The following is an 18,624-nucleotide window of genomic DNA, read 5'->3' as shown; positions in this document are numbered from 1 at the left end:
CACGACAAATTTAGATGACACAAAAGACCATGAGATGAAATAATCTCTTTGTTAGGCAGTTTAAAAGCCATGCATGGAGTTTCTGAAGATGAATTTCCCAGTTCACTAAACCTTGTCTCTGCTGGGCTTGCGAAGGAGAAATGACGTCTTGTTGACACTCACAACAGTGGTTCAGTGAGCAGAGTGGGAAGAAGGAAGGAGACAAATTCCGCTCCTGAATCTCTGGTCAGCAGGTAAATGTTCACTGCTGGTCTCACTTTCTCTGAGGCCTGATAATGTAGTCTTGGACAGCTCTTTCCACTAATTCAAAAATGTGAATTCAGTCCTGTACAGGGAAAATCAGTGCCCACATTGCAACAATTTGCAGCTTTTTAGGAGGCTTTTTAGGAGGTTCATGGTTTATGCTGTGAAACTGTACACAAGGCCTGGCCCATGGAAAATTCTGAGAGTCACATATGGATAGTGCATTGAAACACATGGAAAGGATGCACATACGTGAAAGGAGAAGGAATATTACCCCAAAGAAAAGGATATGGGCAAATATACCAAGAAGGCTGAGAAAACACAGTCAGGTCTCTATAGGGAACAGGAAATTATTATCTTTGGAGGTAGAAACTCTGGACTTTGAACCACTGCGTGAAGCTCCAATGGTTGTTTTAGTTGTTTTATTTCCTTGAACAGAAGGTTTGTTTGGTTTATGGAAATTTTCATTAACTCAGTCCTTACCTTGTTATTCATCAGGTGCTAAATGAATACACTGGGGAAGGATTACTCTATTCTTGCCTTTCCGTTTACATGTTTTTCCTAACCTTCCACTTGTTTGCCCTTGTCAGGAGTTGGGATGCTAACTTAATCTTTGGTCTGACCCTTGCAGGCTTTGTCTGTCTGAGTAAAGAAGCCAGAGAAAAATGCTTTAAATGTCATTCCAGAAACAAAAATTAATTCATTTTCACTTCCTGATGTGCAGGTAGGGCTTTGGAGAGTTTATTTTACATAATAATTCCTCTTAGCAAAATAAAGAGCACATTTTTACTCTATCACAAAAATTTGTTAGGTACAACCAGAATTTTTGTTTGTTTAGCCAAAGGACGATGGCGCTGGAGGCTCTGACATTTTCAGTTTGACCTCTTGCCATCTCCATGAGCATGTGGAGACAAGGATCACTTAACTCAGTGTTGCTGGACCTTCTGCAGGGCTGGCATGTGGTTGTCAGCCAGTGTAAGGGGTAACCTCTGACTCACCCTAACACCAAAGATGAGAGGGGCCTGTCCTGTGGGAGAAGGGAGGAGTGCTGGCACTTGGCACTCTTCCTCCAGATGCCTTGACTTCTGATATGTGACACGCAAGACCCGTGATGGGGTTGGAGTTGTTGGACCTTGGGAGGGTGGCAGGGTGGCAGTGTGAGGTCACCGTGGTGGCAGTGGCTGCACAGGGCTGGGGAAGGGGGAGATCCAGCTGCAGCCAGGAGCTGTTGTCTGGTGCCAGCAATGTCCCAAGTACAAGATCCTGTTGCTCCACTGAAATTTGCAAGCAGCTGTGTTTACCATCCCAGGGTCTTGGTGAGAAGCTGGGATGGCCTGCCAAGAGCCAAGGGAGCAGGAGACAGGGCTCAGCCAGGGGAGCTGAGAGGGGTGGGGGACAAAGTCCTGATAAATGCACCATGGCAAGGAGAACGTAGCCACAAACAAGAAGACTCCCTGTGCAGGAGTTACGGACTATATAGCAAGGAGACAACAGATAATCCTGTTGAAATCTTTCAAAGAAATATTTTGGTAATGCCCATTTAAAATCAGCACAACAGTAATGGCTTCTGTCCAGAGGCAGAAACTTATCTGGAGGTCAGACCAGGAGCATCCCAAGTCCATGTCCACCATGTGGGCACGCATCCCTGGGCACTGTGAACTTGAACCTCATATCCTTGAAGAGTGCAGCTGGCTTCCACTGTTAGAGCCCTGTGCCCAAAAAAGGGACAGTTCTCAACTGCATCATACTGGGCAGGTTGGATCCTGAATAAATCCAGGCAACCAGTCTTTGAACACCCTCAAGGAGAACATGCCACATAAAATTACCAGATTTTTGCAAAGATGTACACAAACTCAGTCATGCCATATAAGTTCACTGCAAACACTAAGGCAAATGACAGTACAGGAAGAAAAAGGATGAAAATCAGGTGAAATTTAAAGCTCTGGAGATGGATGTGTGTTTCTGCTGGTGTTTTTTGCAATCTAAAAGAGTGTTTTCATTTAAAGCATCTTAAAAGAACAGATTTCAGGAGAGTGTTAATAAGAGAGTTGTGGCTCAATTAGAACAGAATATGCATGTTGTGATCAGTAGTACACCGCTCTCCAGTTTCAAAGCAGCTCTGAATAATTGAATGCTTTAATTGAAATGGTAACTGACAGCTCACTAGAATGATCTGACCCAGACAAACAGCCTTTCTTCTGCTCAGAATTAATCCTAGCCCACTGATAGCTCCAAAAGCTATTTATTTGCTATGGATGTGGGGTCCTACTCTTTTCCACTGTACACAGCCCATGTAGACCAACAATGCTTGTTCCATCAGTGCCAGGAAACAGAGATCTATCATTTTCCAGCTCACTGCAGTTTCCAAGAGAACTGGAGAATCTGAAACCTCAGCCTAAATCATCGTTTTTGAGACTTCAAACATTAAAACCCATACATTTATGAGCCACCAGGTGATGGAGCCTTTGGCTGTAGGCAAGTATTAAAACACACAAATAAATAACCAACAAGTATTCCCTTAATTTTCGCTATGATCCCTATAATGAGCTTTATAACAAACAGGAAATTATTTCAGTTTCCTATTTCAACCTCCCTCTTGTTTTTGACTGACCACAATGAGAAGAAGTATGAGGTTCAAATACTGATATTTGGAATTGGTATTTGGCTTCCATTTGTCCATGGGAGTTGTTTATAATAGTGTCTTTTTTTGTTCCGTTAGGTCTGTGCTCCACTCCCTCTGATGAGAAGCCTGATCCAAGGTCTTGCAAACCTGAGGAACACCTGCTAAACATCAAAAACTGGGATCCTTTGGTCTAAAAGCAATGGGTGGAAAGACAGAATATGTATGAGCTGAGGGGCAGTTACGCCCTGTCTCAGAATGGAGTTATCCCTTGAGCAACAAGAACAACAAATTATACTGGTGTCTGTGAAAACTCAGATAAATCTTCCTTCTCCGTACAATGAATTTCCCATCTATGGCATCTGCTATTGCCTTATATAAATGCCTCTGGACATTTTAGTCAGATAGCCAATAATCATATTACTTGCAGAGAAGTTGCTGATTCTTCCTAACACTACATCTTTACTTTCTCCTCTGTTGTCTGTTCTTAAAAAATATTCTTGCACCTGCTGATCTTCAAAGGAATGAGAACCTATGATTTTAAATTCCCTCTCTATGTTATTTTGCTAACTAAATAGTCATCAATTCACTTGGGGAACTCCTTTCTCCTTGTCATTCACCAAAAGAGTGTGAAGGTAGAATAAAAAAAAATCGTACATTTATTCACATTCACAGGGTTTGGTGGTCGGTCCCCATAAGTCTCATATTTTTAGCTCCTCTGGCTGCTTAGTTAGCTTCTAATTTGCTCTGTTTCACAGGAATGGCATCAGACAGAATAATGTTTAGTAGCTACTGAAATTAAGTGTCTCAACAGAAATAAAGCTACAAAGAGAGTTTAGTTTGTGGAGTCCTGGCTGCTCAGCCCCTTGAGGGAACAGCTGAGTGAAACTTCAGTGAAGCCCCAGGGACTGACAACATCATTTATTCTGCACAGGATAAATCTAAGGTGCAGTTAAGCTCCTTTGGAGAAAACTAGCTTAAACCAGCAAGTTAAAAGTCACTGCAACTTTCAAGGTCAAAATGTGAGATAAATGGAAAATGTAATTTTACTCAGGACTGAGGGTGAAAGAAAGAGGCTTGCAACTGGTTGGTGCAATGTGCATCTGTGAGCGGGAGCAAACAGAGAGCAAAGCTTAACCATGTATCCCTCAGAGAATCAGCCATAAGGGGGTTTTGTGAACAGGAGCCTGGCTAAAGCAGACCTCAGACTGCAAGGAGAGGGAATAGCTCTGCATTTGGATGAGCATGGAATACATGAAATGTACTCATCTGTGAATCAATATGCTTACTTCAAAAAATGTACCCTTATTAATTTATTTTTCTAATACACAGAAGCTCCTGGTTCTAATTACCTGCTAGTCTGAAAGGGTCAAAACCTCTATGTTTGACCTGAATGATATACAGTGCAACTGAAGCTTTAATTTTGGTGAAATCTAAGACATTCCTCCTTGAATTGATAAACATAAACAGTTTCAATTTTATTTGATTCGTAACATTGAAGATGATCTTCTTTGTGCTCCTAGTGTTAAAGTTCTGAGCATGAAGAGACAGAATTTCGGCTAGATGCCCAAGGACTTAACTACGCAATTCCCATTACAGTTAATTAAATAAAATGATAATAACTATAATTAAAACTTAGGGATTTATCCTATAAAGTAATTTAAAGGGACTGATGGATGAAAGGCATGATACCATTCTAATCAAATTACCGCTGACTCATGGTGAGTGAAGGTTATATAACCAGAAATGTGATTGCAAATGGATCCAGAATAAATACTGCTCAATATTAGATATGTGCAAAGTATTGAAGAAACAAGTCTACTCTCAAAACAAAATGTACCAAAAAAATATACAGAGGAGTACTTCCCCAAGTTTTAATGTACTTACCACACAGTTGAAATTTGGAATGGTTGCGTATTTGTAGGAGTAAGGGTACAGCAGCATCTGTGCATATGCATGGAAGGACAAATAGGCTTTTATTTGTTTCCGGTGTTTGCGAAGAAAATGAGCAACAGCCTTTACTTCAGGCTCAGACTCGGGAAAAGGACCACAGTAAGTGTCATCACATGGGTGTAATGAAGCACCTTCATCTAGAGGTTGAAAGAGAAAGTGGATGGTGAACAATCACAGAGAAATTCCAAGGGTCAGCTTCTGGCTCAACCTCTTTTGGCCCATGTGCAAAACTGTGAAAAGCAATAAACAAATTCAACTGCTTTCTTGTGCCTGATGGGCATGAGCCTGGGGACCTCAGAGCAGCAATCTGCTTGTTCATCTCGTAGACACACCAAACTCCCTACTGGCCTGCTAACCACATCATTCTGCCCAGAGGATACATTCTTTCCGACTGAAAAAGGAGAGAGAACCTGAAGTCATTGTATTTTCTTCCCTGGCTTTTCATATCAGCCACACATTTTATGACAGCACTGCGGTATTAAAACTATTGATGGGTCTCAGTTGGTCTATTTGAAATCAGAGGGCTATACCTCTTTCATTAGTCACTCCCAGGACAAATCTAACTTTTTACAGCTTTTAATGTATTACCTACTACAGTGGTGGTTACAATCGTAGGTAGACAACCTCAACAGGGATTATCTTAAAAACATGGTAATAGTTCCTGACTATTGATTACTTTCACCCCTGCAAACCTCATGGGAAAAAAAAAAAAAAAAAGAAAAAGCTACATGGGATGACTGCTCAGTCAGCTAAAATAGAAATCACCTCAGTTTGTGCAGGGCCTAACTTTGGTTCAGGTTTGGGACAGGTGTTCAGTTTGGAAGATATCTTTATGTCAACTTGCATCAGGTGGCAGCAAGCTGCACAAGAGTACCCTACATATAATATTCCATGAGGTACTGAAACCTGAAACTTAGAAAAGGAGATGTGGTGGTGGCTCCTTTATAATTTAGCAATTCTGGATGTAAGCCATCGTCTCATTTACAGCTCAGGGCCTGGGTCTAAAAGAACAATATTTATGCAAATCTACTCTGCTCTTTTATCTGCTGCAATTTCAAAATACCACATGTTTTACATTGACCTACAGAATAATAATAGTTTGTTTGCAAACTTCCCCGGAGCCATCGGGGACTTGCAACCACAGTGTTTTATTAGCTTTACTTTGTATAGTAAGTACTGCCACCTTCAATTAAAAGAAAAGAGCTGTGTGTGAGAAGGCATAATGATATCACCTAAAACAGGGTTATGCAATCAACCTTATGCCAAAAAAAAAAAAAACCCAAAAAAACAAAAACCAAAAAGGAGGAAGAATTTCATGCTGCAGCTTCATTTTTAAGATGAAAATTGAGGCTACCATTCAATGGCCACAGGTGGGGATTTCAAAAGGTATTAGTGCTTGGATTGCAGTGGATATGGAAGGGTTATAGAGAGGGCAGATGGTCGTCTTCATGCAGAACAGATGGCCACCAAGTCATTCAAATCTCAAGGGCATTCTGCCTCGATTTCTTTTCAGAAAATATAGCCACAGGAGAGCTATTTAACAGTCTCCAGAGCCTTTGCCTTCTTTTTAATTTTTTTTAATGGATACTTCATCTCCTGTTTCAGTGTTGTGTACTGAATCATGGCAATAGATAACACTGTTAATAAACAGTGGATTCCTCCTACAAGCTAATGGTAAAATGACCCAATGGTAAAATATGGCTCAGTTTAGAGACTTCCAGGGAAGGAAAAAAAAACCTCTCTAAACTGTTCAGCTATTATGGTGAGCCATGTGCCATCCCAAATGTAGTTAATGCCTTTCCTTAGAGGAGTTTTCCATGGTGGCCTTGGGTAATGTAAGGATATGCTCAATTCTCACACTGCAAGTTCTTTTAAAGTAACTCAGGAATGAAAAGAGTTGATACAGTATGTATAAACTCCTGTGACACTTCTAAGTTACAGTCATGAGAAGCAAATGGAATTGTGTAAAATGTTACCATGCTGCCTTATTTTTGTACCTGACAGCATACTGGGGCGCACAAGTATCCTCTAATGTTTGCCATGAGACCCAGTGAACAAAGGAAATGTGTGCCGAGTCTACCAAAACCAGCACTTTGGCACAGATGGAAGACTGAGAGCATGAAAGGGCTGGAGCATGATTTTCAAACTTCCTTGCAGCCTGTATGGGACACTGTCCTCAGTGAGCACTGGGGTGCATTGGAAATTGGGATGTGCTGGAAATTTTAACTCCCACTGTTTAATTTAACTAGATTTGCCCTATGACTTAATTCTAAGTACCTCATTATTTGCCTTAAAGTTGCTCTTATTTCATTATCATTAAACCATTGTACTGGTTATTGCATATATGTGTGCATTGCAAGGGGCATTTCTAGCCAGAGTTCTTGCTGCCACTATTCATGTGAGTCTGTGGGTCTGTGTGCAATTTGTGTCCACTCTTTTGAGTACAGGTTGCTGCAACATGAAATCTAGCAGTGATATGGCCCTTTGCTTGGTCCCTAGAGAGCCATAAAGCTTACATCAAAGTCCTGCACTAGAAAGGAAGAGGAGAGCAGATGGGATGCTGTGTTATCAGCACTGACTAGCTCACTGCTGATAATGTTTGGCAGCTTTGCTGAGGCCAGAGTCTGCCACAGCACACCTGCCTGGAACCCCCCCCGTGAAGTTCAAGCCTGTCTGAAAACTCTAAATGCAACTGAACTGAGTGAAAAGGTTTTTTACAAGCACATGCAGTTTTAAATGTTAAACACACCATGATAACACAAGCCTCAAAGTGTGATATGATCCAGATTCTTCTCTGACTCATCCCATGTCAGATATTAATGAGAACACCAGGTGACTGGTCAGGGTCATCTGAGTAAACAGTCAGCCCAGTTCATGAAAGACCTTTTTATTCTCCATCAAAATAGACAATCAGACAGACTTTGGGGTCCGAAGCAGGAAGCAGAGCATGTGCTTGTTGGGATGACAAGCAGACTTGAAAGAATTTTTATGTTTTAAACTTGGGATGGAGACCTGTCTTTCATGTTCAGTGCAGGGGACGAATGCAACAAGTAGAGCATTACAACACACAACACATGAGTATGGTTACAGTTTCACTCAGCCTAGAAAAAACAGGTTTTTTGAATGAAAACTAAGCAAACATTTTTAGGACTGAATAAAAAATGTGTTTTAATACTATGGCTAGCGAGCAGGAAGAGGGAGGAGGAACCCAAGAAGAATTAACTTGAACTAAAAAGAAAGTGCACTCATTATTAACTTTGCACTGATAGGTACCTAACATACATCTCTCAACACACTATGAGAGAACTGATCATCAGTTATGCCAATGGCTATCTTCGGAACAGTAAAGGAGTACACAGTGATAACAGTGATGCAGGACTGCTTCATTTTTACATTATTTTTGCAGCATAAAATTGCCTTAAAGATTGTGATAGCAGTCCTGGGCCTGTCTTCTGTAACAGAGGGTTTCTCCACCAACACAGGCTTTCTGTAAATGCTTCTGTCTCAGTCCTCTCCTTAGGGCGGGTAGAATTTAAAACAATTTGAAGCAAATTTCACAGGTCCATACTGGATTGAATGTATGCATCTGTTCACATTCACTTTTATCCTTAAAATTCTCAAAACCCTACTTAAAGAATCCAGCTGTTGCAAGCCAGACTGTACAGTGCTCACCCCTACTGCACAAAATCCAAGTTTTGTGGAACCATCTAGAGACTTCCAGTGGAAGAGGGATGGGCTGAAGGCAAGGCCCTTGCACCATACAAACAAAATTTCTTGACTCTACAAGCTTGTAATATAAATAAGGAAAGTAGACTAATGCTGGATGAGAAAACAACTGCACAGACAGCTGCTGGAATTTCCTTAAGATGAGAGAGCAGGTCACACCACCACACCTCACACCAGAACTTTTAGGGGCTGCTTACCTCTGTGTGAATTGCACTATCTTTAGGTAAGATTTCATAAAACGCCATTTTTTCTTGGTGGACCCATTCCAAATCTTCTGGCAGATATTTCATTACTGCTGCATTCTCTATGCAAAATTCAGGCCAATTTTTATGAAGTATTTACAGAAGTAAATTTAAAATTGTATCTCTATGCATTTAGAAGCACCTTCATTCTTTATTAAATCACTATTAATAATGGCCTTAAGGACACTGAGGCCAGCAAAGTAAGTTTGACACTTCCAAAGCTAAAATAATTTCAGAGAAATGGTGAACTGAGTAAAATGAAGCTTGAAATGTTTCCTGAAGCTGCAGTTAGGTAAATCTTGAAAAGTCATAGTTCATTCTCAATGCTATGCTTCAAATTATTTATATGATTGCCAAAATACAGAATAGCTGTATGTGTTATTTTAAAAATTCTGCCACATTGTCCATGACAAGTTTTTTTACCAATGATAAGGCCTGTTTTTCCAAGGTCGAGAACTTTTATTTTTTCAGAAGTTAGTAGGAAGATTTGAGCCTTGGCTTTTGGCTTTATGGGAAAAAAATCTTCAACTACGGAAAAGAGAACACTTCACAACAGATATGATCTAACCTACTTGGATAATTACCTGTGTTGGATAATTAAATACAGGTAATCTGAACTGGGGGACCAAAGTATCTCCATACTTACCACACCATTTCACTTTCCAGTTGCGATTAGCATCAACACCATGACAGTGAAACCTCATGTTCCTTGATCTCGTTTTTCTCCAAAATCGATCCTAGCATAAGTTACAAAATATTTAAATAGCGATATTACTCTATTTTGGCAAAAAAGCTATTTGTACACATAACAAATCAACCCTGGTAAAAATATTCAGTATTCTGTTTCAAGTGGAGTAATTTACTTCTGTTTTGCAAGGCACAAAGGGATGGACCAGATTTATACAGAGACACCTTTGAATAATGTAGTAACCATTTGATCTTTCTTGTATGAATAAATTTTTGAATAATATTGCTGCCATTACTTACATTTGTCCAGCTGAAATGGTATCCATCCACATTAAATACAGGCATGATGTAGAAATACAGCTGAGTTAGCATCTTTCTCATGTCAGGATCAGTCTGGTATGTCTGAAGAGCCTAAAGCAGAAAAGTCAAAGAAAATAGTTTCCATAATAAAAATAATTTCCCAATTAAGTGTTGTGATGAACTATGACAGTCGTGAGGCATTTGGCAGTACAGAGGTCTGTTCTCATGGCAGCACAGACATCCTTCTAGCTGTGCCCAAAAGGCTGGCATCTTCCTGCAGATGTGATTCAGATAGTGAACATGTGAAAAAGGTGTTATAAAAACCCTATTCTCTTTGCTTCTCAGTATTGCTTTCAACACTCAGGAAAATGCAACTCATATTACAGAGGAGCAAATGCATGAAAAGTTTCTCTTGAAGTAAGAGCTGGAAGTCAGTGGAAGAGATTCTTAGTTGAAGAAATGAATTTAGCTCCTGTAAGACAATGGAGTCCCATTGTTTCCACCAGGTGATTTGATAAGGTCTTGAAGCATTTAAGGCTCACATTAACAACACAGCTTTTGTTAGTATTCAAAGTAGCTTACTATATGCACAATTATCAATACAGGCAGTTTATTCCTTTACCATTTAGACACCTCTTTATTTTTAGAGAACGTTTAGTATATAGATTAATAGAAGAAGTCTAGGTAGGGAAAGTTTTTGGGTATTTTATCCATTCCACATTTTAGAAAAATGCAGCAAAACCAGAGGCTCCTCAGCAGTTCTATTTGCTAATGCCAGAGATGCTCCTTTACCAGTTCCAGGAAGCTTATACTCCACATTCTCTTGCAAATAGTGTCCCTTATCATAGCTGGGCATCAAATTTGCATCCTTCAAAGTTTAAGTCTTGATTTTATAAGGTGAGAAATGCAGTGCTTCATGTGGCAGGTGGAAAGCATACCACACTAACGCTAGTTTCAGGGGGATGCCTGAGCCTGGCTCCTCTCCTCCTGCTACTGTGATTACAGCCTTCTGCTCTGCAGTATTTCTGGCCCTTCAGATCTGAAGAGTAGCATGTGTTTGGCGAGAAAAGGGAAACATTTGCTCTGAAATAAACTAAGCTAAATGCTTTTCAATTGACAAATGCTTGGGAGCAGTGTGTGAAGTACAGGAATTCAATACTTCTGGGCTCCTAATGATGCAGCTGTTTGAATTACTGAAGCTGCCATGGGAGCTGATGGATGCTTTGTGTGGAATACCTGAAAGAAATAACCATACATTTGGACATGTCTGCAGCTGAAATTTACTCACGGAGGAGGAGTATGACATTTTTTTTTTCTTTACTGAGGGGATTAGTGGGTTAATGAACCACACAGAAGAAGTCTAAATACTTCTTCTGTGTGGTTCATTAACCATCCCTCTGCTGTGCAGTATTTTCTCCTTACCCAGCTTCATCTCACCCTCCCAGAAGTGCTCTGCACGTGCAAGTCCTTCAGCCTCACTGTCAGATCCAAAGCAGCACATTACCCTTGTGAAACGCCAGGTCACCCAGTGCTACTCCTCACCGAGCTCTCCTGTTTCAGCCAGGCAAGAGGAGGGGGTGGTGAGAAATAGAAGGCAAAGGGGCAAAGCACAGAATGAAGTGAGACTTGGGCACCAGCTGGGACAGGGTGGTGTAGAGCACTACATGTTAGGATGAGATCCTGAAAGAGGTATTTGGAGGGGAGAAGAGAATGACAGTGTGCTTTTGAGGGGAATCTTGATGGACTGCCCAGGAGAAAGCCCCAGCCAATTAGGAGGTCATGGGTTCTGTGGTCCATTTGCCAGAAATTGACCAAAAATTCTTAGCTGGTATTTCATTTAAATTTGATTTACTTGTATTAAAAAGCCGTATTAAGTCTTCAAATAGATTTAGATAAAAAATTGGTGTTCGGGGAACTGCAAAAGAATTTGTTTTGTCAAAACATTGATTTGTCAAAAAATAATGACCATGAAAATCAGGACTGTGTGTCATTCCTATTTCAGATGCAGAGAACATGTATTGAAGTAAACAGGGCACTATGAGCATTAGCCTGGCCCTGCTCCTCAATCTGCACAGGATTAAGAGGCTATATGGCAAGTATGGAGGTTAAACTGGTAAAACTGTTCTTACAGCTGGAAACAGAACCAACCCATGCTCCAAAATGTGAGTGAAGGAAAATGAACATTTTTATCTTGCTTATTTCAGGGAGAAGTAGTTTAGCTGAGGTGGAAATAAAGCACCACACACCACTTGATTTTTTACTGCTTTTCTCTTTTTAGAAAGTATTAACAAATTAAGCTCAGGTTGTGTCCCCACGGTGGGTATTTACATGCCAGTGATGATGAAATTGGCATGTGTTTGTATCTGTATTTTGGTTGTATCTGTATTTTGTATGCCATTCTTTTGCTGTCAGTTACATCTGTAATTATGCATTTTGTTACACTGGGCTATATACTATGCTTTAAACTGCAATGCTGTAAGACTAAACTCTTTAAAACACTTTAACAATCATCTCCTTTAAATAACTTCAGATAATTAATTACCATAAGGTAATACACCGCTTAAAATTGCATGAATGGATTTTGCATATTTTTCAGAACATTTCCAAATTTGCAAAAAGTGGCATAATGAAAATATTTGAATTAAGACTTGTTAATATACAATATGTTTTAAATCCTGTGAAGAAGATATTTTCCTTGCTAGGTGAAAGCACCACCATTTAAAAACCTAAACAAAATATAGGCAGTAAAATGCCGAGTTTTACAGTGGCTCTATGTTATTTTAATGCCTGTTGTCATTGACAAAATACTAGAACAGACTTTGGAAAGCATTATAGTCCCCAGTAATAATCCTCAAAATTGAAAGCCTTAACGTTGCTTTAGAGCCAAATATGTCATTCAATTCTGTTCTTTAAGGAATATATGGGGTTTTTTAAAGAAGTTTGTTAGCCTTTTAGAGTGGTATTTCATTAAAACATAGTGGATCTAGAGTGGCTTTCTTCTTTGAAAGCAAGCAGATAGTGTGAGTGAGATCACATTCACTCTTTCTGTCGAGAATACTTTGTCTTCCGCACTGCTTTTGTCTGGTATTTTTGTTTGATGTATGTAATCCACACAGACAATATAATCTTTGGCAGTGAGCCCTGCAGTTACCAAGGTGTGTCCTTGCTGGAGCAAAGCCCACAGCCTGCCTTGTGTGACGCGACTCTCGAGTTCTCCCAACACTGGTCATTGAACCGCCTCCGCCACCCGCTCCGGTGGTGCTGGAACCTTCTCTCTCTGCTGTGACACGAGCAAGGTGAATATAAACCACCAGTGAACTCACTGCAGTTTGCAGAGAGCTCTCAGAAGATGGGCTGGTTCTGCTTCCCCATCGTGCAATCAATAGCGGCTTTGCTGCTGAAGGCGCGGAGAGCCAGAGCGGCCCAATAAACGCTGAATTGCGTTATTAGTGAGTGAACAGATGAGAGGACTGCTGCCAGCACCGTGCAAGCAATCTGCCTGGGGGTGGGGAAGGGACCAGTGATTAATAGGATGGGGCTCCATCATCTGGATCAGCTGAGTGATGGCTGCTGATAGAGCTGTACCAGCTTAGGCTGGCTGAGGACATGGTCCATAGGAAATTTCATTTAGGGGACGAAGTAAACAAAAGAGCTATATTGTAAACTGCCAAGGCAATAAAGGCAAGAGTGTAAAATGGATTTAGGATGCAGTTAGGCTTTTTATAAAATCAGGGGATTGACTGAGAAGGACAAAGCAAGGAGACAGGGTTGGGAGAAACTCTGAAATCCCAGTTGAGCTTAATAAGGATTTGCTATCCCACAATTAATTATTATTAAATTTAAGGTAACAATTTGCTGTTTCTGATTTTGAATTAAACAATCATACTGAATTAAACAGTTACTATTTTAGCACAAGGAACAGACTCCATTTACTGCTCTGCCAGAAATTGCACAAAAGCTTCTGGCAAAACAAGATTAACTCTTCCGTGCCATTATTAAGATTATCAGTTAAAACATCTTTTCTGACAGTAACACACAATATTTTACTTTTATCTGCTCATGTTACACTTTAGCAGGCTGACACTATGGTCTATTCAGGCCACTTCATTGCCACTTTATCAGTTGGAAACAGTACAGCTTTTTATCTCTGTTTTCCTTTTTACTGATAGTGTCCTGCTTTGGCATTCAAATCACAAGCAGAGTGGTAAGCCCATTATTAAGGCTAAGATACAGCCAAGTATTTAAAAACAAATGGCTTAAAACAAAGGATCAAATTTTCAAGGCCAAAACTTGAACTGTGTCTGATTTATCTTTTTTTGTTTAATACAAAGCAAAACCTTCCTTCCTGTTTGAAGGCATTTACCACAAGAGAAACCCAGAAACAACTGAGAAAGAGGAGTGTGCTGCAATTCCTCCTCAATACCCATAAAAAGACTCTGACAAGAAGGATCTGCAGAACCCCAAAGACTTGATTATGTAGCTCCTTAAGGATGCAAATGGAAAAGACGCTGAAGCACAGAAGAGGATGAGGGATTATAGTGGGATTGAGATGTTAGAGAAGCAAAAAGCCATTCCAAGAATCTTGTGCAAGGCTGGCACCACTCAAGCAAGGGCAGGATTTTGTGGGAAAGAAGATGCATAATTACACAGATCTTAATAGAGACTGGAGAGACAACTTGGTTCCACTCAGAGAGGTAGTACACAAAGAAAAAAGAAAAACCTCCTAGAGGCCAAACAAGTCAAGGATTGCCTATCTGGGAGAAAAAAAGCCTGAGTTATTCTGAAGCACTGTGAATGCTTTGAAAGGAGCAACACAGATTACTTTACTAGTAATTGTTTGAAATTAGTGCCCACCAAGATATAGGCCTCTGAAAAATGTAATTATTGAATTTTACATCCTAATTGTGTTGCTCTATGGTAGTACATATTGAGGGAAAATCAAGAGAGCTCACTTGAATACAAGGTCTAATTAAATTTCTGAGACAAAATTAAATACCTAAGATACAAACAATTGCTTGTAATTCCATTTCTGGAACAAATAAATTGTCCAAAGTATGGAATTTTCCTTCACAGTCCTTTTTCATGCTCAGTAGTGTTTCTGCATATCAGCAGTTTTTCTGAGGCCCTAATTACTCAGTACCATCATACAGGAGTGGACTGCTAAAATACAGAGCAGAATTTCTTCCTTAGGGCAACTAATGTGTTGGAACAACAATGTGAATTCTTTTCATGCCTTGAAGAAGAACATACCCAACAGCTTAAAAGCCTTCAGGGGGCAGGATCTGAATGTCCTAGTGATGAACACTTAAATAGGAATTTACAGGAGCAAGTATCATTGAGGAATTCCTATTATAGGCACAACACAGCTGCAGTGTTACTTTTCCTTTATCGAGATCCACTCACATTGTGAAAAATTAATAGCTGCAAGCAAAATGAAAGCAGTTTTTACCTTCTTAAGGTCATGGGCAGGCAGGAAGATGCTGCTGAGTAGCTGAAAGTGCACACAAAAAAATAATGCAGTACTTTCTTTCTTTTGGATAAGGAAAACTGAAAACTATTTCAACTGGTTTTTTTTATTTGTTATCATGAAGGTGTAACAGCAAAGGAAAGAACCTTCCCTAAACGATCTTACTGTTGAATAAAACCTGGGAAATTCCACCATGGATCAGAAGAGACAGAGATACTTCACAGTATAAAAATGGTTTGCCACAGTTGCCTTTAAAACAGTGCATCACATGCCTCGTTGTGGTGGTACCATGGTACTGCACTCCATCTTTTTGGCACTGGCTTAGATTTTATCCATTCGGAAAAAAAGAAAAAAAAAAGAAAAAAAAAAGAAAAAAAAAAAAAAAAAGCGCATCGCAACCGAGGCCCAGATTAGGAAATTCTTGTTGATAGTGTTCACTGCTACTTTACTTTCCTTCCCCTCAGAAGTGGTGCAGAGTTTCAGCAGCAAGCATGTGCTAGAGAGATGCAGATACTCAGAGAGAAGTGGTGTAATAGGATGGCTGCCAAAAAAAAAGGGAATACATTCAGAACTGAAACAGCTGTGGAGTGGAAGGGAGACGTTGAGTAGAAGCAGAAACTACTACACATAGGTGTGAATACTGCACATGAACTTCAAATGGCAGGAACAGCACTTGCAGGATGGAAAAAAATCATGAGGATAAACCAAATTCTGCATTGGTACCAGTGCTTCTTGCTGCTGAAAGGCTGATGAATGAAGTGCTGAGTGAAGAGGCTGGAAGAGGTGATCTCTCTGATGGAGCAAAACCAAACAGCGTTTAAGGCAGAAGCTCTTGACAGAGAAGAATGAATTCACTAAAGACAAGGAAGGCTGAGTGTTTCAAATATAGATAGTGCAGGATAAAACAGATAGATTTTTTCCTCCAGATAATGAATATATAGGGAGTACTCAGAGAAGTCCTTTTTTTTTTTTTTTTCTGAAATTAGGCAGCTAAAAAGACAGCTGGGGAGACTAGAATCTGGTAAACAATAAAAATTAAGCTCCAAGGATTGTATTGTGTTTACTCAAAGAGCTGCAGACATTTGTGGAGAGATTGTCACCAGATGTCTAGTCCTTCAAGGTGAAAAAAGCCCAGGTTTTGTGGTGCCCGTCACCACTGGCACATGTGAAGGAAGCTGCAGGGGGGTAAAACAGCCCTTGGAAGCTTCAGATTCTCCTAAACCAAGGGTAAACTAAAAATTGATCAGCTGGAGGCAAACGCAGATAGGGAGTTTTCACAGAGTGAGAAGATGCAATTAATTAAAGAGCAACAAATATTTCTTGTCAAGCCAACATCAGCTAAAGACCTTTAGCTGAAGGGAACAGACTTTGGAAAGAAAGAACATCCAGCTAAAGGGTGAAAGGAAAAAGCTACAGGTACAATGTTTGTTTTGGCCTTGCATGCCTCTCACTCACTTTGGAATATTTGAAATTATTTCAAAAGCTCTTCAGATTTTTATGGCCCATCCATCAAAGATACTTTAGGAGAAGTGGCATACCTGTACCCAGGAAAGGACTGGCACAAATATCTGATTTATATGGAGAGGCAGTCATGTCCTTTCTTTCTTTCCTCTACAGTTCAAAATTACCACTTGGAGAACTCCAAAAAATGGAGGTGGGAAGCCTATCCCAGCGGGTGGAACACGTTGTCTCAAAGTATAACTAAATATAGGTGTAATGAGCATCCTTTGAATTAATCTTAGTTTGAAACCCTGGGATGTGGGAACACAGCATTTCAGTTGTACCTGTTCAAGACTTTAGTTGGTTGACAAGTGATAGATCAAGTGTATAATCTTTAGGAAACATTATTGTGTTGCTTCACATAACTACCTTACACACCCCCAACAGCAGACTATTTCTGAAGTGGATGAAAAACTGGTATCTGAATTTGATAATCAGGCAGTATTTCAAGGCTCTGGTAGTTATGGATAACACAGAGAAAGAAATTTTCTAAATCCTAAAGGACTACTGGTTTTGATGGAGCTCAGCAAGACCCAGCAATGATCCAGAATGTGAAGCTGTTTTCTTGACAGTGTGGGCTTCAGCACTGGAATGAATGACTGAGTGCTGCTCTGACTGTCGATGCAGGATATTGCAGATGTTTTGTCCATCAGGGCACGGATTGTGGAATTTTGTAGAATGAGTATAAGTGCTACACTGGCTTTCAGCAGATCTTAGAGTAAGAATACTTACAACTTTATTGCCCTCTGACCACATGGCCTGAACAGGGCAGAAGAAGAGCCAACCCCTTTTAATGCTGTCTGTGTCTCCTGCCTGGCCCTGCATCTGAGTGCACGGTTGTCCTGACTGAGGTCTGTGTATGTGCTGTTCCTTTAGCTGGCTGAACTCAAGCACTTCATAAACATTCTTGAGGAAGAATCTGAGGTCTTGAATGCTGTAAAATTCCTGGTAAAGACTGCTCTCTGGGGCCTGGTCCACAAGCCTAATGGCTGGCTAATTGGCAGTATGCATCCCATATGCATCCCACGAGGTGACTCATAAATCAGTCTCAAGCTGGGAATAGTGGGGGCAGATGTTGCCACTTTGCTTCTTAGACAGTCTGTGTGTCTCTCTTGGCTCATTATTATGGAGTGAAAAGACAGGTTTCTAGCCTGGTTTTGGAATAAATCAGTACCAATGTCAGCATGAAAAAAAACTCCAACAAACAACAAAATACATCTGAGAACTGCCCTCAGCCTTTAATTTCTTTTTCTGGTGCTACATGTTTGCTTCCTGGGAGCATGATGAAGTCCAAATGCATAATCTTGAGTAATTTAGGAACTCAAATAATTGTGATTATTTTTGAGGATGGGAGAAGATGGTGGTGAAGGTCACTACATTTCCAAAGTGCAAGGCTATTTTCACCTTCATTTGAGGCCCTGATGAGGTCACTCCTTTAGGGAGATACATTTGGTCTTAATGAATATTTCCCTTACATTTCTCTTGCAGCTGACACTGTATTCCTAGAACATTTTGTCAAGAAGAGCAATCAGTGCATGCTTCTTGAAGATTTTTAATTGCATTTCTTGAATTTTCTAATCTTGAAATACAAATTCCTGCATCAGAAATCAAGAATAACACACCTCAAAGTCACATCTCAGCTATGCTGTTTTCTGAAAATGTTCTATGAAAGATATCTCAAGGTTATACATCATTGAAATGGATCAAATGGCAGCATTTATTAGAGGGAAGAAAGTCAAAACAGATGTAATGGGAAGCCTCATCTGCTTTCACTAAAACTGAAACAGAATCTAGTTTTGATGTTAATTTGAATAGCAGTCTGTGAACCATATTTCAGATTTTTAAAGAAATGGTAAAATCCTAAATTTGAGGTCTGGATAATTTGA

At 40.1% G+C, this 18,624-nt stretch overlaps 1 protein-coding gene across 1 annotated transcript in view; it reads right to left on the bottom strand.

Moving 5' to 3' along the window:
- The window catches only part of CPA6 (carboxypeptidase A6), an 83,377-nt gene that overhangs the window by 3,564 nt on the left and 61,189 nt on the right, over positions 1-18,624 (bottom strand). Inside the window, exons 7-9 of the mRNA XM_063392876.1 lie at positions 9,772-9,882; positions 9,431-9,521; positions 4,751-4,953 (exon numbers count right to left, since the gene is read on the bottom strand). Of these exons, the coding sequence (XP_063248946.1) occupies positions 4,751-4,953; positions 9,431-9,521; positions 9,772-9,882 (405 nt within the window). The remainder of the gene's footprint in view (positions 1-4,750; positions 4,954-9,430; positions 9,522-9,771; positions 9,883-18,624) is intronic.

The sequence above is a fragment of the Prinia subflava genome, chromosome 1, assembly GCF_021018805.1.
Source record: "Prinia subflava isolate CZ2003 ecotype Zambia chromosome 1, Cam_Psub_1.2, whole genome shotgun sequence".
NCBI lineage: Eukaryota > Metazoa > Chordata > Aves > Passeriformes > Cisticolidae > Prinia > Prinia subflava.
The sequence above is the reverse complement of the archived record's forward strand: the minus strand, read 5'-3'. Positions and strand labels throughout refer to the sequence as shown.